The sequence below is a fragment of the Protopterus annectens genome, chromosome 6.part0, assembly GCF_019279795.1.
Source record: "Protopterus annectens isolate FY-2018-M chromosome 6.part0, PAN1.0, whole genome shotgun sequence".
NCBI lineage: Eukaryota > Metazoa > Chordata > Ceratodontiformes > Protopteridae > Protopterus > Protopterus annectens.
In genome coordinates, this window is record NC_056737.1 from 989,880,726 (window position 1) to 989,906,134 (window position 25,409).

The 25,409-nt window shown below is 40.1% G+C and overlaps 1 protein-coding gene across 1 annotated transcript in view; it reads left to right on the forward strand.

The window, feature by feature from the left end:
- The window catches only part of LTBP2 (latent transforming growth factor beta binding protein 2), a 3,457,946-nt gene that overhangs the window by 2,991,882 nt on the left and 440,655 nt on the right, over positions 1-25,409 (forward strand). The window contains exon 25 of the mRNA XM_044074624.1: positions 2,639-2,764. Within this exon, the coding sequence (XP_043930559.1) occupies positions 2,639-2,764 (126 nt within the window). The remainder of the gene's footprint in view (positions 1-2,638; positions 2,765-25,409) is intronic.

Genomic DNA, 25,409 nt, shown 5'->3' on the forward strand with positions numbered 1-25,409 from the left:
CTGTCTTTGTCTATTAAATCAAGCAACTCTTCTCTTAACTCCTTTTCTTCCATACTGAGGGTACATCCCTTGTTTTCTGTTTCCTGCAGGCATACTATAGAAAGTTCTACAGCGTCATCCTGTGGCACATTCTCTTCAATTTCTTCCTGTGTCATCTGTTGCTCTGTCATATGGGAACTCACTGACCTATCACTCCTCAACATTGACTGCATCAGAGTTTCCTGTTCCTTTCCATCTTGTCTAGCTTCAAGTGAACTTTTATACTGGTTTTCTGTGGAAGGCTCCAAAATATCTTGATACGGCACCTGACCTGTTGTTTCGTATTTCACTGGTTTCCCCTTAATTTGAATATCCATTGCTCTATCCTGTTGTGGTGCTTTCTGCATTTGATTTTCTACACTGAATCCTTCTCTGTGCAGCTGTTCCATTACCTCAGTTGCTATTTCTTTGACTTCTCCATTACTAATCTCTTTTTCTACTTTTCCTCTTAGTTTTCTTATTTTTTGTATTGTAAAGTTTTCCATATCTGGATTCCTTTGCCTATATTTTTCTTCGAATATCTTTGAAACTGCTTTCTGTATATTAGTTAACTTGGCTTTCTCCTTTGCATAAATATTGCACCATATCAAATCTCTCTTTCTTTCCCATGTCCATGTTTCTTTTTTATATTTTGCAAATATCTCTAGGTTTCATTGTTTATATTTTCTCACTTCCTCAGAGGCTTCTTTTTCCAAAGAGATCAAAGTTTCTTGATCTATATACTATTTTTCAAAAATGTGTTGCATTAATGAAACCAAATTTTTATTTGATGCTTGTGACAGTTTTACCTGCAGAAGTATTTTTCTTTCCTCTAATTTCTCTCTTAATTGTTTTGTATATCTTGTGTCTGGAAATTCTGGGCTGTTTTCATAATAGTAATAATACATAATTTCTTTCTTATCCTCAATAATCCACTGTGTTGTCTTTATGCCTCTTCTTTGACCAATCAATTTTTGTCATTTTTGTGGACTACTACTTCCTTCTACAACAGGGGGGCCATCCTCCCCCGAGCCTGGCCTGGCCCCATTGTAGGACTGTTTCTGTATTTTGAGGATTCTACACTGTCATTTTTTCCAGTCCTGGCGCCAGTGCGCCTACCAGGATTGGGCACTTTTTTATCCTAGGTCCTGTGCACCCAGCTATCTTTTTTAATTTTTGATTTACTTCTGTCCATGATGTATGCTATATAAACACAGTCTATATATCATTGTCGCCTTGGTGAGATTTTGTGAAAAACAGGGTCCACCCCATGAAGGTACTCACCAAGACCTGAACATGAATTCAATTTCAGCACTACTATGCTCCTTTGCTTGCTGACCTTTCATCTCTCCATCAGGATCCCTTGCTGCTGTATGGAATTCGACATGTGTGATTATGTTGCTGCTGTATGGAATTTCATGTGTTATTATGTTTCTGCTGTATGGAATTCCACGTGTTACTGTGTTGCTGCTATAGGAATTCCACATGTTATTATGTTGCTGCTGTATGGAATTCCACATGTGTTATTATGTTGCTGCTATAAGAATTCCACATGTGTTATTATGTTGCTGATATAGGAATTCCACGTGTTATTATGTTGCTGATATAGGAATTCTACATATGTTATTATGTTGCTGCTGTATGGAATTCCACATGTGTTATTATGTTGCTGATATAGGAATTCCAGGTGTTATTATGTTGCTGATATAGGAATTCTACGTATTATTATGTTGCTGCTGTATGGAATTTCACGTGTTATTATGTTGCTGCTGTATGGAATTCCACATGTGTTATTATGTTGCTGCTGTATGGAATTCCACATGTGTTATTATGTTGCTGCTCTATGGAATTCCATGTGTTATGTTGCTGCTATAGGAATTCCACGTATTATTATGTTGCTGCTGTATGGAATTCCACGTGTTATTATGTTGCTGCTGTATGGAATTCCATGTGTTATTATGTTGCTGCTATAGGAATTCCATGTGTTATTATGTTGCTGCTGTATGGAAGTCCACGTGTTATTATATTGCTGCTATAGGAATTCCACGTGTAATGTAAATGTCAAGGACAATATGAATGTATCTCTGTGTCTGCTCTACATAGTTTAATACAGTGGGTGTTATTCTGGTGTTTGCTTCACATTTTTTGTAAACTACCTAGGAATAATTATGCCATTCCTGAGACTTACTTGTGCCTTTCAGAAGTGTGATGCAGTGCTATAATGTACCATGGTTAAATTTATTTATTTTATTTTTATTTTATTTAACATTTGTTGATATCGTGTTTTTATGTCAAATGTTGTTACTAGCATGTCATACCACATCCAAGTGTATTCCAAACATAACAGACTGTTGCCTTTAGCTATATCACACTATTACTTTTCAGTATTTCAAAGTGTACACCAAAATAATGAATCACTGTGTTTTGATGCATACTTTTCAATAAATCTACCGTAATGCTCTGATGCATAACCCAAAGTAACTGTGCCTTCCTGGTTTAAGTTGCAGTTATCATTTTCAGACTTGGTGTGGATGATGTAAACAATTGCAGCTTTAGTTTTGTGCTTCTTAAGTTCATGTAGAATCATTTTTGTAACATATGCATTTCTTCCGCTCTCCAGATGTGAATGAATGCTTGTCCATGGACGTATGTGGCCCTAACGGTGAATGTTTGAATAACTATGGTTCCTACTTCTGTCTCTGTGCTGAAGGCTACTCCAATGCTGCTGGTGGAATCAGCTGCCAAGGTACACATGCTGATACAAATTATTTTTCTAAAGTGATGTTTTGTAGACCATGCACACTCATGTCTGTGTCTGAATCAGGAAGTGCAGTCATTTAGGGCTGCCTTCTTTGTGAGATGGGGACTACAGAACTCAAAGTATTATGCCAACTGAGCAGGTGCAGTTATTGATTTCTGTATACCAAATAAGCAATATATTTGGATTGCATTCTTCTAGCCTACATAGAAATAATTATGCCATATCTGGGACCTAGGCTACATGACACAGCAGCTAAATAATGCCATTATTGATTGTATATACAGCAAAGCAAATACAATTATTGATTCTGTGTGACCTGCTGGCAAATGGGTTGTGAGAGATATATTTATATGAAAAACTGGATCATTTACTGGCATTTTTATTGGAAGCAAAACATGTTTTCATCTTTCTAAACATCACCATTAAGCACCCTATTCATCCTAAGCCTGAGTACTGGTTTCATCCCAGCTGAGTGGAGGATGGCCACTGTCATCCCTCTGCACAAAGATGGAGCATCCACTGATCTAGGGAATTATAGACCCATCAGCCTAATTAGCCTGATTTGCAAGGCCATGGAATGGATTATCATGGACCACATTAACAAGGACATTGGCAACCTCCAAACGCTTGATTTCACACAGTTTGGTTTTGTCAAGGGGAGATCATGCCTGTTAAATCTGGCAGAATTCTTTGAGTCAGTCACCAAAGCCATGGATGAGGGGAAGATAGTGCACACTGCCTACCTTGACCTGGCCAAGGTCTTTGACACTATTCCCCACTCGGGCATAATAAACTATCCCAGGGTGGCATAAATCTGTGTGACCAGATGGGTAGCTAACTGGCTCACTGATATAACTCACTCAGTCAAAATAGGGGAAGCTACCTCAAGTAGTAGACCCATAATTAGCAATGTACCCCAGGGATCGGTCTTGGAGGCTCCTGCTGTTTGGGATATACATTTTTGAGGTGCAAGCTAAAACCAGAGGTCTATGGCTGACCAGGTTTGCAGACAACTGCAAGCTGGGCATGTTCATCAACTCTCCTAGTGATGTAGATATAATACAAGAGGGTCTCACCCAGACAAATGACTGGTGCTAGAAACATGGACTCAGACTGAATGCCAAAAAACTGCATCATCATCCCCTTTGTGAAAAGTGATATCTCCAGAAGTTATCACATTAATAACAATGTCCTAAGCCTACAAGCAGTTGTGAGGGACCTGGGCACCTAGGTTGACAGCAGTCTAACTTTTGACCACCATGCTGCCACCATTTTACAGAGAACTTTCTACATAGCTCACCTCATTAGTAAGGGTATTTCTTCCAAGAACAAGGAAGTCATAACTTCCCTGTATTCCTCCCTTCTCAGGCCCATCATTGAGTATAACACCCCTTTTGGCATGTACCTCACAAAGCACATACCACAGCTGGACAGACCTCAGAGGTTCCTGACCAGGAGAATCCAGGGCTTCAAAAATCTGTCCTACATGGATAGGCTGAAAGACCTGTCCCTCTATTTCATCTCATACAGACTCCTCAGAGGTGATCTATGTCTGGCATACAGAGCAATCTCTTACCCCACCTTGATGAAATTGCTGCATATCCACAAGCCAAACTCCACTTGCATGACCAGCATGCAAAATCTCAGCTTGGTCTGCGACATCAATAGGACTTGCTGGCAGGACAGATTTGCCTCCCAGAGACTCCTTCTCCAAGTCAAGCAGAGCACTTTATTATCCCTCTTTAAGAGGAACCTGGATGGCTGGATGGGAAATAGAAAATACAGCCCTGGGATTCCACCTGGACAGTGACATTGGCTGCTGACTTGTAGGAAGATGGGCTAATTTATTGGCTAGGCATATAACGGCCTCTGGGCCAGTAGCCTAGTAACTTACTATGATCCTGTGATACTGTTCTTTAAATACTGTGCTACAATTAAAATAATAGAAACAATAAAAAGTCTACAGCATTCAGTTGTAAGGCAGGGGCACTGATGTACAGATACTAAAAATTAAAATACATTTTCAGAAACTGAAATTGTAAGTATTATACCGATTATTGTTCAGTATAATTTCTGGTTATTACTATGACTCTGTTGTAATTGTAGTCATTCTATATACAAGAAAAAACTTTAAAAAGTACAGAATATTCAGCAGTGCAAACAGACTGCTTTAGGAGGGGTATGTGTAAGAAAATATATGAGTGTTCTGGCCTAAAGTGCCAAATTCTATGACGCAAACATTTCCTGGTGTGTAAGACAGCTTGTATTGCAGAATGTTATGACTTTTTCCCATTAAAAAAACAGCTTTGTCTTTGGTTATAACCTTTAGTTTAATGAAAATGGAACTTTTTATTGGTTGGTACTGTGGGCTGTTCTCTTCAAAGTTATACACTGTTAAAAGTCATAAGGTAGTTAAAATATCTGACTTTCCACTTCTGAAAATATTGCAACCCTCACTCAGTTCTTTGCCTACATGTTCCTGGCCTGAAACATTGATTTTTTAACACCTTTATTGAGTTATCACTTGTGACATAGGCAAACGTATTTTTATATAAAACTAATCAAGCCATATTAACAAGTTCAAATTTACAAACATTATACATCACATATAGTGTTGTTTATCTTATGTATTCTAAGGGACATTCTATAAATTATTCAATTCCTGCCTTCTCTTAAACCTCATTCCTCCTTGAAAACATTTCAAGAAGTCTAAATCTCAAAATGCCAATGCTAGAAGTCTAAATCTCAAATTGCACTCTCTCAAAGCACTTCTTAAAATGGAGAACACTGACATTTGTGCTGTAACAGAGACCTGGTTCAAGGCAGCAGAAAGCACCCCTACACTACCAGGCTATAACTCATTCCACACCTTTTGGCCCCAGAACTTGAACCGAAGCTCCAAAGGCAGTGGTGTTTCCATATTCATAAAGGATTTGCACACCTCCAGACTGGTAGCCCAACATAACGCATTAGAAATACTTCAGGTGCAGCTAACATTGGGTAAGACAGCGATTCAGGTTGTAGCCTGTTATAGGTCCCCAACCATGTCCCAAGGCACACACTCCATGTTCCTAAGCACCCTGGAGAATATTAGGGTCCAACTTAATGCTCTCATACTGGGTGACTTCAGCTACCCCTCCATTAACTGGGAAGCTACTCATGTACCAATACACTTGCCCAACATTTCCTAGAATTCATTAATTCCAATGCCCTGGAGCAGCTCGTTCTTACCCCCACTAGAGGTAGCAACATCCTTGACCTGGTCAGTACTAACATGGGTGACGGTTGCTCTACACCAAAAATCAACTCCTCTGTGGTTAGATCCAACCACAAACTAATCACCTTGGAAATCCACATCCACCACCCCCCCACCCCCACCCCTGCAAAGGTGACCACCATGAAAAACTTCTCCAAAGCTAACTTTGGGTTCCCAAAAGCAGAGGTGGCTAACTTCACAGCACCCATGCAAATGGAGAATAGTTGCATGACCATTTAATCATACACCAATGCACTGTACAAATACGTACACAAATGCATGGATCCCGCCATACCCAATAGAACCAAGACATTTTCCTCCAAAAAAGGAAGCCAATCTGATGGTCCCTTGCTATAAACAAACTCTACAGCAGAAGGATGAAACTGATGCAGAATAAGTTGAAGTCCCAAGACTGGAAAAACTCCCTTATCAACCTCACCAAAAAGTTGAGATCCCTCATCAAATCCTCTAAAGCTAGCTATGAAAACAGAATTGCAGCAGATAGTAAAGACAACCACAAGGCCTTCTATAGTTATGTAAAGAATCTCCACAGCAATACCCAGATTTGCTCTGAGCTACTGCACAATGGTACCTCCTATACTGAGCCAATATACTGGCTGACAGATTCAGTGACAACTTTACCCCTCTCCCCTCTCAAAGGACCAATCACAATACCAGTAGATTGCCAGGCACCCAGTATTACTGCTGCGCAGGTTAAAACAGAACTGTCCAAGGCCAAGAATACAGCTTCTATGGGACCTGACAATATCCCTGGTTGTGTTCTACATGAACCACAGAGTGAACTGGCACCTCATCTGTGTGCCCTGTTCTGTCACAGCCTCATCTCAGGCTTTGTACCTACCAAATGGTGCACTGTTACAGTCATCCCTCTCCACAAAGGAGGAGTGACTACAGACCCTGGGAACTGTTACCCCATTAGCCTGACAAGTCTGATATGCAAAGCTATGGAACGCTTCATCATAGACCTAATAAACAAGGATATAGGGAATCTCCAAACTCTGGATCCCACATAGTTTGGTTTTGTGTAAGGTTCTTCTATGTCTGCTCAACTTGGTTGACTTCTTTGAGTCAGTCACCAGAGCTGTGGATGAAGGCAAGGTGGTTCATAAAACCTACCTTCATCTGGCCAAGGCCTTTGATACCGTTCCCCACTCAGGAGTCATATAAGTAGGATTAGTAAGACTTATGAGTCATAAAAAAACTCACTAAGCTAGGCATCAACCCCTGTGTCACTAGATGGGTTGCAAACTGGCTCACAGATAGAACCCACAGTGTAAAAGTAGCTGACTCCAAGTCATGAGTGGAGTCCCACAGGGTTTGGTCCTGGTTCCTCTCCTGTATGGTATCTACTTCTCTGAAGTTCAGGTCAGCATGAAGGGACTCTGGCTGGCAAAGTTCACAGACAATTGCAAGTTGGGAGCTATTATTAACTCCCCAAGTGATGTTGACATTCTACAGAATGGCCTCACTGAGAAAGACTGGTGTCAGAACCATGGCCTTAAGCTCAATGCCAAAAAATGTGTCGTCATCCCCTTTGGGAAACACCCAGTTCTCATGAATTACCACATCGATGGTAGTCCACTGAACACAGAAGGCATTATAAGAGATCTGGGAACACAGGTTGACAGCAACCTCTCTTTTGATCACCACATTGCCACTGTGGTCAGAAAGTCCTTCTATGTGACACATCTCATTACTAAGGGTTTTGCATCCAGGAAGAAAGAGGCCATTGTCTCCCTCTACTCTTCCCTCATTAGGCCAATCATTGAGTACAATGCCCCATTTGGCATGTACCTCTCTAGACATCTGCAACAACTGTAGAGGCTGGAAAAGTACCTCAGAAAGAGGATCCTAGGCCTTAAACACTTGTCCTATATGGACAGACTTAAAAAAAACTCCCAACTGTTCTCTGTCTCATATCACCCACTTAGAGGCAATCTCTGCTTGACTTACAAAGCCATGTCTGACCCAGCTCTGTTAGAAATGCTACAGCTATAGAAATCCCAATCCCCCTGCACCACACAGTCCAGAAACCTCAACCTTATTACCACAATCAACAGAACATACTAGAGGGACAGGTTTATAACCCAGAGACTGCCCATGCTGTGGAATAGACTTCCCATACATGTCGAGTAGAGCATCTTGCTGACCCTCTTCAAGAGAAATCTCAATGAGTGGATGGGAAATAGAAAATTCACCCCAGGGATAACTCCAGTGGGTCTACTTGACAGAGGCACTTGGAACTATGGTTGGATGGCATGATGCCAGGGTAATCCTATGGCTAGGCTTGTAAAGGTCCCAGAGCCATTAGCCTAGTATGCACCTATGAACCTACGAACCTTTGTATTGTCCCCACAATTTCAATTTTTATGTAATTTATTTCTACCCTTTCCTAAAGTTCCCACGTCCTGTTCTTTTATCTCTGTTATAATATTCACTACTTCAAGAGTAGTTGGTTTAGATTTTGACTTCCATTGTCTAGTAACTATTTTTTTGGCAGACACCAGAATTAAACTTTAAAAGGTCTTACTGTGTCTAGGCAGTTCAGATCCTGTATCCCATCTCAGAAAAGTAAATTCCTTAGTTACACTCATTTGCTCACCCAGTATTCCTCACAGATTTTTCTGTAGGGAATTTTTAAAATCTGTCAACTCATTAAATTCCCAAATCATATGTTCCCAGTTCATAGGTTCATAGGTCCTTACTAGGCTAATGATAGTAAGTGCCTTTTTAAGCCTAGCTATATGTTCCAAATCTCTGACAAGTTATGGTACCATTGACAAGTGTAAGCAGGGGCTTGGGAGATGAAATATTTGCAAGCAGGGAGCTGGGAGATGAAATTTAACAGGCTGCCTGTGTCCGTTAGAGACACAGGTGCCAAACCAGGGATGAATTTCCTGTTCGCCATGCAATTGTCCAAGTTACACTTGAATTGGCAACAAAAAATTGGCGGCACAAAAAACTGGAGATTCGCTTAAAAGCAAGAACCAGATTTAATTAACACTTGAATTGGGTTAGGGAGGAACTCTGCTTCATATGGATTGGGAGCCTGTTTCAGAGGCAGGGTAGTGTCTAGGATCCATACCTGTCTCTCCAGCAAGTCCTATTAATGTCACAAGCAAGGTTTAAGTCTTTAGAATGGGTAATTCTTGTGACATTTGTTTTATAGATATGCAGGAGGTCCATCAGAGTGGAGTCTGACAATGCCCTGCATGCCATGCATAGATCTCCCCTCAATAGCATGTAAGAGATAAAATACAGGGATAGGACCTTGAGGCAGTCTGCATAGGACATGTTACTTATGCCCCTGTATTCTTTTAGTGAGGAACCTCTGCGGATTTTCTAGTTGTTGGATATGCCTGCTTAGGTATACCAAAGGGGGCACTGTACTCAATGAAAGGTCTGATGAATGCTGAATACAGTGAAACAATGACTGTCTTGGATGTAAATGCCATACCTTTGTTTATAAGTTGCATAACAGAATTATTTCCTCTCTACATTAGACACATGATAGTCAAAGGCTAGATTACTGTCTATGTGTGTCCCTAAGTTCCTGACTACTGGGTCAGCTCTAAGGAGTGTATTTCCAATGTGATAGTTACCAGGAGTGGATGACTTCCCGAAGGATACTATTGTGCATTTCCTGGCATTTCATTTAAGTCCAGGGCTCTGACACCAGTTGTATGTCTGTGTCAGCCCTTCCTAGAGAACATTTATGTCAGTCTGGGATTCAGGAACAGCTCCTAATTTGCAATCATCTGCAAATTCAGTCAGCCAGAGACCAATGACATTGGCCTTAACTTCAGAGAAGTAAATGCCAAAAAGAAGCAGTCCCAGAGCCAATCACTGAGGGACTCCACTTATGACTGGCCTATTTGTAGAGGTAGACTCCTGAATTTTAACTTCCTGGGTTCTGTCTGTGAGCCATTTGGCTATCCAATGGGTGACATAAGGGTCTGTACCTAACTTGATGAGTTTGTCAACAATGCCCAAGTGGTTATCGTGTCAAATACCTTGACCAGGTCAAGGTTGGTGATGTGAACCATTTTGCCCTCATCCATTGCTTTTGTGACCTTCTCAACAAAGTCCACCAGTTTGAATAGGTATGACTTGTCTTGATGAAACCAAACTGGGTTGGTCTAGCATCTGGAGGTCTACTCTATCATTACTGATGATTTCCATGATAATTCTTTCCATGCCTTTGTATATGAGATTAGTAAGACTTATGAGTATCTAGTTTCCATGGTGTGCAGATGCCCCACGTTTGTGCAGAGGGTGACTGTTTTTGTTCTCCATTCTTGGGGCATGAAGCCGGTTTGGAGGCTACAGTTAAACAGCACTTCCAGAAGGCTTGAATAGGTCATGTTTCATGCTATTTAGAAGGCATCCTGGGATGTTATCTGGGTTCATTGATGCAGTGTTCTTGGACTTAGAGAGAGCATTAAAGACCTGTTCCATAGATATAGCAGTCGGAGTTATATTTGATGGTATTTCCTGAGTGAAGGTTGAGGAGAAGAGGGGGGTAAAGTTGGAGTAGAATTTGTTGGCCAGTAGGTTTGCTATATCTTCCGGCTTAGTATAGGTGGCTCCATTTACATGACTCTGCAGACAATTGTGTATTACCTGTGAGGCTGCGGACATAGCTAAAGAATGTCTGGTGGTTGTCCTTGGCCAGAAAGGCCAAATTTACCTCAGATTTGGCTTTGGTAGACTTTATTTGTTCACTGAGTTGCTTGTTTAGTTTGATGAGATTGCTTTTTCCTGCTGGGTGCTGCACTTCCTAATTTTTACCATGATTTTCTTCCTCCTGTTTTACAGCCTATTGATTTTGTGATTCCACCAGGATGGCTTGTTTTTTGAGTTAGTTCTGTGTTTCTTTCTGGTGGATACATCTGCCTTTATTCAGTTATTAACATGCTTGTATAGGATTTCTCTGAACAGTTCTATGTAGGCAACAGTGTTCTCAGGGTTTATGGGGGTTGAACTTTTGCCAGGTTATCAGGTATTAGCAGAAAGTTAACCTTAGAGTAGTTCCTGAATATTCCAGGGTTAACTTGGAGTGCAGGTTGTATTTTTACATCAAAGGAGACCATTTTGTGGTCTACCCTTACCAGTGAAGACATTACATTGGTGGATGTTCAGCACTCTCCCATATTAGTGAGGGCAAGTTCCATTATGGTTGCACCCCTGATTGGCGTACTAACAATCTGGTCCAGGGAGTCTGTATTTCCAAAATCCAGGAATCTCTGTACCTGTAAGTTTGGTGTTGTATAGGATTCCCAGTTAATAATGGGGTCATTAAAGTCACCTATGAATATGGTATTAGGATGGATGTTAAGTGTTTCCAATAAGTTTAAGTTCATAACATGGGTTTCCTAGGTCATAGAGGGGGACCTGCAGTTTACAAGGAAGTGATACTGGATTTTGCCAATGGTGATTTGAACGTGGAGAAGCTCAAGTGTATTGTCCTGTTTGAACTTGAGGTATATTTATTTTTGATGTAAATTGAGGCACCTCCACCTTTAGTCCCTGTATGTGTAGTAACTGTTCTAATTGTGTGAAAGGCATTATAACCTTGTACTGTTGGTGTGCACTACCCAGCTTTAAACCATGTCTCAGTGACTGCACAGATGTCAGTATTCTCTAGGGTGAAGAGAGCTTCTAGGAAGTGGAGTTTTTTGTTTAGACTCCTAGCACTGAGCAGTAATACCTTTAGATTTTCTTGGTTTTGATTTGCTATGTCAGAAATATTTTCAGTTTGGCATTGCCTAAAAAGGCACTATGGGAGGAAGACAATGTTTTAGCTAATATTTCAAAGCCTAGAGGAGAAGCACAGACCATCCCTGGTGAAGCAATGTGGTCTGTTGACCATCTCCTTCCATGCTGACAAATATTACACCCGCTTGGAATGACACCAGAAACTAAGCCAATTATTAAAGTCAATAATCTTTTGTACGTATTGTGACATCATTCCTGGAGAAGGTAAAATGTTGCTCAATGGTAGCCTCATACTAGCCTGGGACACATATTCTGAAAACCCCATAATTTCTCTTAATGTAGTCTAGGGAGGTACATCTCAGGTCATTTACATCCACATGGTCTATAACTGAGTCATACTGGTACTCATGGTGGTTACCAGGGAGTGCACATCTGAGATTGCCTATCCTGGTCAACTCATATTAGCCACATGGTGAAAAAGGCACAACAACACTTCCTGTGGAAAATGAGGAAGGCAAACTTGTCTCAGTCCATCCTCAAAGCCTTCGACAGGGGGACCATCGACAGCATTCTCTCAAGTAACATCATAGTTTGGTATGGTAACTGCAAAGCATCTGACCACAAGGCTCTCCTGAGGGTAGTGAGGACAGCCGAAAAACTCATCGGTTCCTTGCACCCATCCATGGATGATCTGCATGAGACTGCTTGTGTGGGAAGGACTAGGAAGATAATCAATGATCCCACTCATCCTGACCATGGCATGTACTTCCACCTTTCCTCAGGCAGGTGGTATTGCAGCTTACACTGCAAAACATCTAGACTGAACAGGAGCTTCTTCCGTCTATCCATAAGGCTGCTGAACTTGAATGCCAGGCATTACAGTGAATAATTAGATCTATATGCCACTTGCTATGAAGTATCAGCTATAGTAATCACTCTGGCCATTTGCTTCAATAACTGGTACAGTTAGCCTGATTTCTTATGCCATTACTTCCTAAATGTGTAATAGTCAGGAGTGAGTCACCACTCCATACATGTTTAATATGAACATCAGAATATATCACACTACAACTGATGAAGTGCAATGTTCTAAGCAATCACAATGTGAAGTCATACTCTTGCAATACCTACTAGTATAATATTATCTTATGTCTCCCTGTCCAGTTGTGGTAGTTTGTTGTGTTGTTAATATTTTAATCAAGATTATTACTGTATGTGCATTAGTCTTAATGTCATTCAAACTATGTGTTCATTGTTATGCCTTGCACAGGCACCAAAGCAATGTAAATTCATTCAGCTTGCACTGCTGTGTATATCTGATCGACACTAAAGTTTACTTTGACTTTGGTCCAATGACCTGAGTGCATGTGTAATGTGATGAATCCTAGCCCCTGATAAGCAACTGACCGTGACATCCTCCTTACTCAGCCTGGTGTGAGGGACATCAGTGTGTCTCACAATCGAGTCTCCAATAACTAGCATGTTGGATTGTCTGGTGGCTTGCCTTATGGGCTTATAAGGCTCCATGAGACGTGGCTGTATTTGTTGATGTGGCTGTTTTGAAAGTGCATTCAGGGCTTCTGAGGGTATTTTTATGTACTTCATGTACGAGGTCTTTGGGGTTTAGGAAGGTTACATTTAAGCACCTCGGCATATGTGGGTCTATATGTCTGTTTTAAACTGTGTGTGATTGGTGCATGTGTACTAATGACAACCTTATTGACATTAGGAGTTCTTTTATGTGAGAGCCTTGCCTTCAGTGACATAGTGTAAATACATCTCTCACATACCATGTCAGTTTCTTTGAGAATTAACAACAAAAACACTGGTAGAAAAAGAATAACCAACCAACCAATGAAAAAAACTTACTAATCAGATGGTAAAATTAACCCTTACTAAGACAGAATCATTTCTGGGTTTTCTGTTATTTAAATAACATTTAATATTCACACTTTCATTGTGAATATTAAATGTTATTTAAATAATAGAAAATCCAGAATTTATTCCGTCTGACTTAGTTTGGTTGGTTGGTTATTGTTTTGTATTTAATTATGGTTGTTTATGAAGTGTATGTTATTTCTGATGAAGTCTTTGGATGAATAGCAGGAAAATAAATTGGTTTTACTCTTCAAAGTCCTTTTGAGTGCTTCTTTCTCTACCAGTGTTTTTGTTGTTGGTGTCTTTTTATCGCTGGAATTTTGTTTTTCTTGGTTTGTTCATTGTTTGAGAATTAACTGTTTGTCATTAAACATGAGGCAATTTCTACATTGCCTCAGGATGCCTACGTCCACCAAGCTGGTAATAGAGATAGTCGGAAAGTTCATAGCCTTGGCAACAGACCGCTTTTTATTGATTAGGCAGTTGGAGTAAGAATATAAAGTAATATCAGGAGTGTCCGGTTTACAACTCTGGGGGCAGTGCTTGTCACCGCAGACTAGCTGTCCTGTGTGCAACTAGGTACTGATGAAATTTCAATCATGCTTTTAAAGGAAACATGTCACTCAAGGCGTATCTGTCTAAACGCGGCACTGCCAAACACTTGAGGGGGAATTAATAAGTAGATCCTGATTATTTATGGATAAACTATTTAGGCAGATATTCTGAAGTCATAAACAAATTAAGCAATACTTACTGAAAACAAAGAATCAGCTTGTCAAGATTGATGAAAAGAGGGGAGTCATGTGAGTGGCTACTGCCTGCCTACTATTAGTGCTGGTCTGACCACAGCTTCACTTTGCTGGGATACAATGTTCCTTTGCTTCTTCTCTCACCAGAAGCAAAACATTAGTACTAATCCCAAGATGAGAAGCAGGCCACAGCCTATTTTGTGAGCTACAATCTTGTCCCAGATTTTGCAAGGGTCTGTAGGCTTGTTGTAGCCTTTTCCCAGTAGATGCCTTGAATAGCAAACAGACCAATGAGAAATGTCAAGCACAGACACTCAGTGCCCAACCATAAACAGTCAGGAATCAATGCCCTCTGTTCATTCTCTCACCAGGAGCAACATATAAGCACAAATTCCAAGCTGGCCCCTTTGAAGCAATTATTAGGCTTTCCGGTGATCAACAGACTCCAGGAAATAATGTCCCTGTGCTCCTTCTCTCACCAAGAACAAAACAGAAGCACTAATCCCAAGATGACTACTGGCAGACAGAATGTGGGCTCACCAGTAATTGGTTGTTTTGGAGTAGATGTTGCAAATGTTAAAAGTAAGATGAAAAAGGGGTTAATTATCCTAAGAGCTGCAATGTAAACTAAGCAGTTAAATGTGAAAGAGGAGATAACTTAAGCTTTAGCTATCTAAGTGAAGACCCACTAATTTTAAAACAGCAAGGTAGATTGGAAAGAGGTCGGCACTTTGTACTCTGGTTCTCTGGAATGCAGTGGGATGGCCAGTAAATTTAAATAGTTGAAAGGGAGTGATCTGACAAAATGATAATTTTGTGCTTACTCACAACAGCCAATGAAAGGGGAGAGGGAAGGAGATTTGTGGTCAAATTAGCATAAGGGGCAGGCAACTAGAAAGACACTTGAGTTTAAAAACATGACAGCACCAGGGTGGAAGAGTGGAAAAAAAATATTTCTCTGTGACTCACAAGAGACAAAGCTATGGTCTCTTTCCAACTTTAAATATGCAATTAAAAGCAGAGTACAAGTAAAAAGCACTGTAAAGACAACACTCTCAATATTCTATTTGTGCTCCTGCTACCACAGAAACAAATTTCAAGTGAAAGTTAACTCCGTATGTAACTTTATTATCCTGTTCCCTCAACTGTTAACCACAACTTAATTCCACAAAAAAAAAAAAAAAAAAAAACAATAGTTTCAAATAACAGATTGTTGCAATTCTTCTTTTATCTCACTTACATTTAAATTTTTGCATAATTGTTTCTGCCCATCTCTTGGAAGCAAGTTTTTATTCAAAACCTCTCCCTGCTCTCAGGAATGGAGACAGCAATGCTTTGACCCTCCTTACACCACCTTTTAGAATCTTGCCTTGATAAAGAAACTTAAATAAAATGGTCTCTTCTAACTGGAACAGAGCATAGGAGCATAACAAAAGAAGGAAGCTTCTGGAACACCAAAGGAAAACCTACAGGTGCTGCTGTTTCTTGGACAAAGGTCAGTTCTTTTCCTTCACTCCTTGTTTTCAAGCATTGGCCTCCACCATAAGTTAGCAATTCAACTATGCATCTAACAGGTCTAAAACTGTTCAGATGTTTGGTCAGTCTTTCTAAATATGTAAATAAAAATAAAAACATATTTAGGCTCTAAATAAATTGAATCTAACTGGTACATAGGAAATATTTAAGACAAGTATGCGTGTGCCTAAAACTCTCATTAGACCTGCTACTTACTTCCTTTTGTCTGTCCTGCTTGAGAAAACTTAGTGTACAACAATGATTTTGTCACGTTTAAGTCCATTGACATGACAGTATTAAAACTAATGTGTCTTTTTTCGGCTTTTCAGTGGATTAGCAGTAGATTTTATGTGCATTCACGCATGTCTCCACACAGAATACGCTCTAGCTGAGAATCGAACAGGACAACGTCTTACTGTGAGGCGACAACGTATTAAAACTAATGAAGTAAATTATTTATTTTATTATTAAGTATAAACTGACAGGTAAACTTTAATTGATTATTTTAGGTTTCTTTCAATATGTTTTAACTATAGCTGAAGCTTCAGCCAAGCAAAACAAGCTGTTATGAGTTTCAGTCATTTGTAAAATTCACAAAAAAACATTTTCTTCAAAAATGTAAGCCCCCTGAACCCCAGCACCCACTCAGTTATTTACATTAATTCCACGGCCTCATAACCACAGACAAAATTGAAAAACCCATAAATATTTGAATCACTGCTGACACACTAATGGAAATTGTGCAAGCAGTAATTTTTAATGGAAATACAAATAAAAATTTACAATTCAACAAGTTATAGGGTCATCTAGTTTGCTTTTGACTAAGATAGGGAAGTCATTATTAGCCCAATAGCTGGCTAGCCCAACACTCTCCCCATATTCTAACAGTAACAGAACCTGGTTAAAACCTCACATAGCCAACAATGAGATACTTCCCCCAGGCTACAACATGTTTTGGTTGGATAGGCAAACTAAAAAAGGTGGTGGGGTCTCTATTCTCTATTCTAACTTTCTTAATCTCTCCCTTACAAACACCACTACCAAGCTTTCAACCCGCAGAACTAATAATATTAAACTGTCACCTAAACTCCCACAAAAAGTTTGCCATTGTCTCACTTTACATCCCACCAGGAAATAACATTCCTGTTTTAGAAAACATACTTTCCTGGCTGACTAAAAACATCTATGAAACTATCCTTCTGGGAGATGTCAACATAGACTGGTTTAAGCTCATATCTGCCCTCCCCCCAACATAGCTATTATTCTCCATGGTTTCAGACAACTTATCACATGCCCTACTAGAATTAATAAAGCTACTGGTACCACTTCTATCCTAGACTGGATCCTCACCAACAACTCTAATCGCTACCATAATTCCCACTCCCTACCTGACTCCCTTAGTGACCACCTTCCCGTTTACATCCAAAGGTACTCTGTCACAATACCTAAATCCCATTTCTATAGGGACTGCTGTAAACTATCTTCCTTCAATGCTGACTCTTTTAACTCTACTCTTGCATCCATAAATGGGTCCTTCCTTCACCACCTCCCCATTAGCAAAGCCATAGATGCATTTATCCAAACCTTCCTCAATGTCTTAGACTCATTTGCCCCACAAAGAAAAATTAGAATTAAAGCCAAGCATGCACCTTGGTTATCTAGAGAATCCACTCCCTCATGCACAAAAGAGACAGTATATGAAAAGCCTGGCAGAAAACCAAATCTTCAGCTTTTCTACAATGCTACAAAGAGCTTAGAAATCTCACTAAAAAACGAGCGCATCAAAACAAGAAAACGTATATAATTCAGCTCAAGCGAATCACCTCTCCAACCCTAAAAAATTGTGGTCCACCATAAATAAAATTCTACACCCCAGTAACCCCTCCTCAGTAACTACTTCACAGATACCATCCAAAAATTAACTCACCTTGAACAAAACACCTGTTCACCTCTCTCTACCCACCACTCTACACAAAATAATAAAAATTCTCCCTTAAACCTGTTTCCACCTCCTATATCAAATCTCTTCTCCATAAAATTAAACCTTGTTCCCCATCAGCCGGCAAACTACCCCCTCTCTTCCTCAAACTAGCAGCTGACTCCATTGTTTTTCCTGTCTCTTTACTTATTAATAGATCAATTCAAGAAAACACAGTATCTGACATATGGAAGTCCTTCTTTATTGTACCACTGCACAAAGGAGGTAGCTCCACTGTCCCTCTAACTTCCACCCAATTACCATCCTATCTCCTCTTTCAAAAATTCTAGAAAAGTGTGTCCACACTCAACTCCTTAACTACGTTATACAGGAAAACCTCTTAACTCCCACATAACATGGTTTCCGGCCCAACCACAGTACTGCCACTGCTCTCCTTTCTTTCACACAGGCTGTTGCACAGGCCAGAGACAATAACCAACTTGTACCATGTCTCTTCCTCTATCTATCCAAAGCTTCTGATACAGTATCACACACTACACACCAGAGATAATAACCAACTTGTACCATGTCTCTTCCTCGATCTATCCAAAGCTTCTGATACAGTATCACACAATACAGGCCAGAGACAATAACTAACTTGTACCATGTCTCTTCCTCTATCTATCCAAAGCTTCTGATACAGTATCACCACTACAGGCCAGAGACAATAACTAACTTGTACCATGTCTCTTCCTCTCTATCCAAAGCTTTTGATATGGTGTCCCACACTACAGGCCAGAGACAATAACTAACTTGTACCATGTCTCTTCCTCTCTATCCAAAGCTTCTGATACAGTATCACACACTACAGGCCAGAGACAATAACCAACTTGTACCATGTCTCTTCCTCTATCTATCCAAAGCTTCTGATACAGTATCACCACTACAGGCCAGAGACAATAACTAACTTGTACCATGTCTCTTCCTCTCTATCCAAAGCTTTTGATACGGTGTCCCACACTACAGGCCAGAGACAATAACTAACTTGTACCATGTCTCTTCCTCGATCTATCCAAAGCTTCTGATACAGTATCACCACTACACACCAGAGACAATAACCAACTTGTACCATGTCTCTTCCTCTCTATCAAAAGCTTTTGGTATGGTGTCCACACTACAGGCCAGAGACAATAACCAACTTGTACCATGTCTCTTCCTCGATCTATCCAAAGCTTCTGATACGGTATCACCACTACAGACCAGAGACAATAACCAACTTGTACCATGTCTCTTCCTCGATCTATCCAAAGCTTCTGATACAGTATCGCCACTACAGACCAGGGACAATAACCAACTTGTACCATGTCTCTTCCTCTCTATCAAAAGCTTTTGGTATGGTGTCCACACTACAGGCCAGAGACAATAACTAACTTGTACCATGTCTCTTCCTCGATCTATCCAAAGCTTCTGATACAGTATCCCACACTACAGGCCAGAGACAATAACCAACTTGTACCATGTCTCTTCCTCGATCTATCCAAAGCTTTTGGTATGGTGTCCACACTACAGGCCAGAGACAATAACCAACTTGTACCATGTCTCTTCCTCGATCTATCCAAAGCTTCTGATACAGTATCACCACTACAGGCCAGAGACAATAACTAACTTGTACCATGTCTCTTCCTCGATCTATCCAAAGCTTCTGATACAGTATCACCACTACACACCAGAGACAATAACCAACTTGTACCATGTCTCTTCCTCTCTATCAAAAGCTTTTGGTATGGTGTCCACACTACAGGCCAGAGACAATAACCAACTTGTACCATGTCTCTTCCTCGATCTATCCAAAGCTTCTGATACAGTATCACCACTACAGACCAGAGACAATAACCAACTTGTACCATGTCTCTTCCTCGATCTATCCAAAGCTTCTGATACAGTATCACCACTACAGACCAGGGACAATAACCAACTTGTACCATGTCTCTTCCTCTCTATCAAAAGCTTTTGGTATGGTGTCCACACTACAGGCCAGAGACAATAACTAACTTGTACCATGTCTCTTCCTCAATCTATCCAAAGCTTCTGATACAGTATCCCACACTACAGGCCAGAGACAATAACCAACTTGTACCATGCCTCTTCCTCGATCTATCCAAAGCTTTTGGTATGGTGTCCACACTACAGGCCAGAGACAATAACCAACTTGTACCATGTCTCTTCCTCGATCTATCCAAAGCTTCTGATACAGTATCACCACTACAGGCCAGAGACAATAACTAACTTGTACCATGTCTCTTCCTCGATCTATCCAAAGCTTCTGATACAGTATCACCACTACACACCAGAGACAATAACCAACTTGTACCATGTCTCTTCCTCTCTATCAAAAGCTTTTGGTATGGTGTCCACACTACAGGCCAGAGACAATAACCAACTTGTACCATGTCTCTTCCTCGATCTATCCAAAGCTTCTGATACAGTATCACCACTACAGACCAGAGACAATAACCAACTTGTACCATGTCTCTTCCTCGATCTATCCAAAGCTTCTGATACAGTATCACCACTACAGACCAGGGACAATAACCAACTTGTACCATGTCTCTTCCTCTCTATCAAAAGCTTTTGGTATGGTGTCCACACTACAGGCCAGAGACAATAACTAACTTGTACCATGTCTCTTCCTCGATCTATCCAAAGCTTCTGATACAGTATCCCACACTACAGGCCAGAGACAATAACCAACTTGTACCATGTCTCTTCCTCGATCTATCCAAAGCTTTTGGTATGGTGTCCACACTACAGGCCAGAGACAATAACCAACTTGTACCATGTCTCTTCCTCGATCTATCCAAAGCTTCTGATACAGTATCACACACTACAGGCCAGAGACAATAACCAACTTGTACCATGTCTCTTCCTCGATCTATCCAAAGCTTCTGATACAGTATCACCACTACAGACCAGAGACAATAACCAACTTGTACCATGTCTCTTCCTCTCTGTCAAAAGCTTTTGGTATGGTGTCCACACTACAGGCCAGAGACGATAACCAAATTGTACCATGTCTCTTCCTCGATCTATCCAAAGCTTCTGATACAGTATCCCACACTACACACCAGAGACAATAACCAACTTGTACCATGTCTCTTCCTCTCTATGAAAAGCTTTTGATATGGTGTCCCACACTACAGGCCAGAGACAATAACCAACTTGTACCATGTCTCTTTCTTGATCTGTCCAAAGCTTCTGATACAGTATCACACACTACAGGCCAGAGACAATAACCAACTTGTACCATGTCTCTTCCTCTATCCAAAGCTTTTGATATGGTGTCCCACACTACAGGCCAGAGACAATAACTAACTTGTACCATGTCTCTTCCTCTATCTATCCAAAGCTTCTGATACAGTATCACCACTACAGACCAGGGACAATAACCAACTTCTACCATGTCTCTTCCTCGATCTATCCAAAGCTTCTGATACAGTATCCCACACTACACACCAGAGACAATAACCAACTTGTACCATGTCTCTTCCTCGATCTATCCAAAGCTTCTGATACAGTATCACCACTACAGACCAGAGACAATAACCAACTTGTACCATGTCTCTTCCTTGATCTATCCAATGCTTCTGATACAGTATCACATAATACAGGTCAGAGACAATAACCAACTTGTACCATGTCTCTTCCTCTCTATCCAAAGCTTTGATACGGTGTCCCACACTACAGGCCAGAGACAATAACCAACTTGTACCATGTTTCTTCCTCAATCTATCCAAAGCTTCTGATACAGTATCACACACTACAGGCCAGAGACAATAACCAACTTGTACCATATCTCTTCCTCTCTATCCAAAGCTTTTGATACGGTGTCCCACACTACAGGCCAGAGACAATAACCAAATTGTACCATGTCTCTTCCTTGATCTACCCAAAGCTTCTGATACAGTATCCCACACTAAACTTCTTTCAAAATTGACTGATCTTAACCTGTCTCATTCCTCAGTACAGTGGTTCTCCAGCTGCCTCTCTAATAGACTACTATCTGTCCGGTGGCTTACTTCTTAAGGGTTCCATCCTAGGCCCCCTTCTATTCAATATCTTTACCAACAACCTTTATTCTGCCTGCAACCACTGTACTCTTATCCAGTATGCCAATGACTCTACACTTATCACATCCTCAAATAACTTATCTCAGCTCCTTTCCCATACTCAAGACACCTTCAATTCCATCAAAAAATGGCTCAGTGATAACCTAAGAAAAGAAAACTTTTACTCTTCCTTCCTAATGCACTCTCAATTCATAAATCTACCTTCTCCATCTCCTCTCTTGATAATACTATTATCACAGCTAATCCTACTGCAAAACTCATTGGCACCATTATAGATGACCAGCTTAAATTTGACCACCATGTCCACCACACTATAAAGAAGACCCATCAAAAATTGGGACTACTGTATCACAACAAAAAATTCTTACCCTAGAAACTAAACTATCCCTAGCAAGAGCTTACCTCCTACCTGGCATTCTCTATGCTGGTCCCATTCTCACAAACCTTCAAACCACCTTAGTCACCCAACTAGAGAAAACCTGGAATGAAATCACCAAATTTGCCACTAGCCTACCCTACAGATCTCACCATTGTATATCATTGAAACAGCTCCATTGGCCTGAATACTCCAAACTACTTTTAGCACAACTCCAAATCACTAACTTAGTCCTATATAAACCCACAGCCTGCCCCTCCCTCTCATCACTGGTCTCTTTCTATACCCCCTCCAGATCTCTCAGAAGCTCCAATCAAAAATTGCTAGCGATTCATAACCCTAACAGAAACACAGGGAAATCTCTATATAACCATAATGTCTCCATAGCCTGGACTAGACTACCCACTGACATTAGAACTACCACTAACAGTAACCATTTCAAAAAGCAACTAAAACTACTATTTCTTGATTCATGGAGCTGTCCATGTCAGGATCCTACCTAAAACCCCCATCCCTTCCCAGCCTTATGTCACACAGCTGTCTACCCAGTCTCTCATCTGTCTGCCCTCATGCCTATATAATACTTCTATCGCTTCCTTTTACCAATTCTTCTCCGATTTACTCTCTCTACTCAATAATATTTATATCCTGTCTTCTGTCTATATACTGTGCATTTACACACTATGTAAACTTAGGTTCATTCCACTGGACTATACTAGTACAAAATCTCAATTTGCACTTTTAACTAGGCTGTTCTTCTCCTACACTGTCCTTGGATTACTAACGATGCAATCATAATTTTGTTTACTTATGACACAGTCTTAATTTTTAGTCTGCTGACAGCCTAGAAATGTTTCTCCCTTAAGTAAATCAGTGCTGTATTTTCTCTCAGTTACACCTACTTCTTGTAAAGTGCAAACGCAGATGCTGTGTTATTTACTCCAGTATTTGCTTGTCTTGTTCATATCATCACTTTTTATGTATTTTTTTCACTACAGCTACTATGTATTATGTTAGATAACATGTTTTTATTGAATTCATTATCAAGACGTACTGGAGCTTTTCTACTTGAGTCTCCACTGAAAATGGGTTTCTGGCTCAGCTGGACTAACCCAGTTAACAAATGTCAATAAATAAAAAATAAATACATAAATATGTTCATAAGTATGGTTTCTTCTACAATGGAAAATAACTGGTGCAAAAGACCCCTACAAAAGTAAAACTAGATTAACACAATAATAGTGTGAAAATTATATATATTTTTTTAAATAAGGGTGTGAAGGCTTTACATAAGATTGCATTAATAAGTAGGCATTCAGAGGGTTTACAAATGTTTATAAGAAACTTGGATTTGTATTATGGCGAGAGTGTGATTGAGTTAAAGAATCTTTGGCTTTTTAAGTTTCTTTAATAAGATCTAGAACGTATAGCAAAATTTGAAACATTGAAACTGTGGAGCACTGAACCACAGAAAACCTAAAGCAAAGTGACTTTTTAGAAGAATTCTTAAAAAGGCTATTTAAAAAAGGTGGGTTACACAAGAGAAAAGACACACAATGCAGTAAAATAAAACATGAAAATTTGGTACTTTTCTGTTATTGGGGCAACAGTTGTAAGGTGTGTGGATAGATATAGCTAACCTTCAAATTGCAATGCAATATTTGTCGAGGTCGTAGATTTCCGAAAAGCCCAACCTTTGTTATATAAAGCCCTGTCCTCATACCGATTCCCATTTTGCTTAACCAATAATTGCTGGGTTTTCCACCTTTTTTACCACGACTCACTTCTGGGCTGTATATGCACAGTAGCACTGTAGAAAAATACCCTGTTAATTTATTAATAGGGGCTAAATGAACAATGTTATTTTCTGAAAAAAAGTAAGGAAGTGCTCCTCTTCCTGACCATCAGCTGATTGGTAAGGGAATAAACTCACAGTAGTAAGAAAAGTGATCCCAAAGGCAATTATTCTGGAACCCCAGAAGCAGGACTGACTTCAGATCTCCCATTCTCAGTGTGTGCACATTGACATATATGCCTCCCAGCATTAAAAATCTTAACACGTTGACCTTTACAAATCATCTGATGGTTGGAAAGAGGAGCACTTACTTTTCACAAAATAACATCAGTCATTCACACACTATTTATGAATTTACAGGGGCTCTTTCTACAGCTGTCTGTATAAGCGGCAGTGACTTAGCTGCAAATCAGTAACAGTCCAACAACAAATCCAAACTGAAAAGCACAAAACCATCCAACATTAAGCAGCGGTGAGTTGCTAGGAAACATCAGTACAACGGTGAGAACCATGCCAAAACTCAAAGCAGAACCAAAGAATCACGTCACCACTGATGAATTGCGAGAATATTAATACTAGCGTGAGGAAAAACACAAAGTTAAACCCAAGAAAAAATAAGTGGCGGGGACTTCACATCAAGCGGACATTTTTGCTTGTTGCCCCGATAACAGAAATGTACCATAAATTTTAATGTTTGAGTACATAGGAAATGGAATGGTAGTGTGCAGTTACCCCTATAATGGCAATATTTAAAACAAATGATCACACAAAATATAAGCTCACACTGGAATAAAGCAGACAGCTGTTTTTCACAAATATACAGAATCATTACATTTAACAAAAGATGGCAGCTTATCTGCTTTATAGTTATACATTTATTTGAATTTGTTGACCGGGATAGTCCACTGGGCCGAGTCGGCCCATTTTCAGTGGAGGCCCGTTGAGAAAAGCTCCACAGGAAAATCACATTACATTACATTTACATAGATGTAAGGTTACATTACATTACTATTAATAGACAATATTCAGTCCAATGTAGTAGCTAACATTAGTAGAATAGGAAATCATATTATTCATGTTTAAACCAGACTAACAGAGAGAAAGCTCATTAGGTATTCATGTAGGAAACAAAATGAAGGAGTTAGTTTAGGTAGGAGCATGTGAGGGACATTCATGTTTGGAGGATAGATGTGAGAAGTGCTGGGTTTTGAAGTTATTATAGCTAGGTATGTTGCGTAGGTGAGAGGGGAGAGAGTTCCATGTCTGGCTGTTGTGCA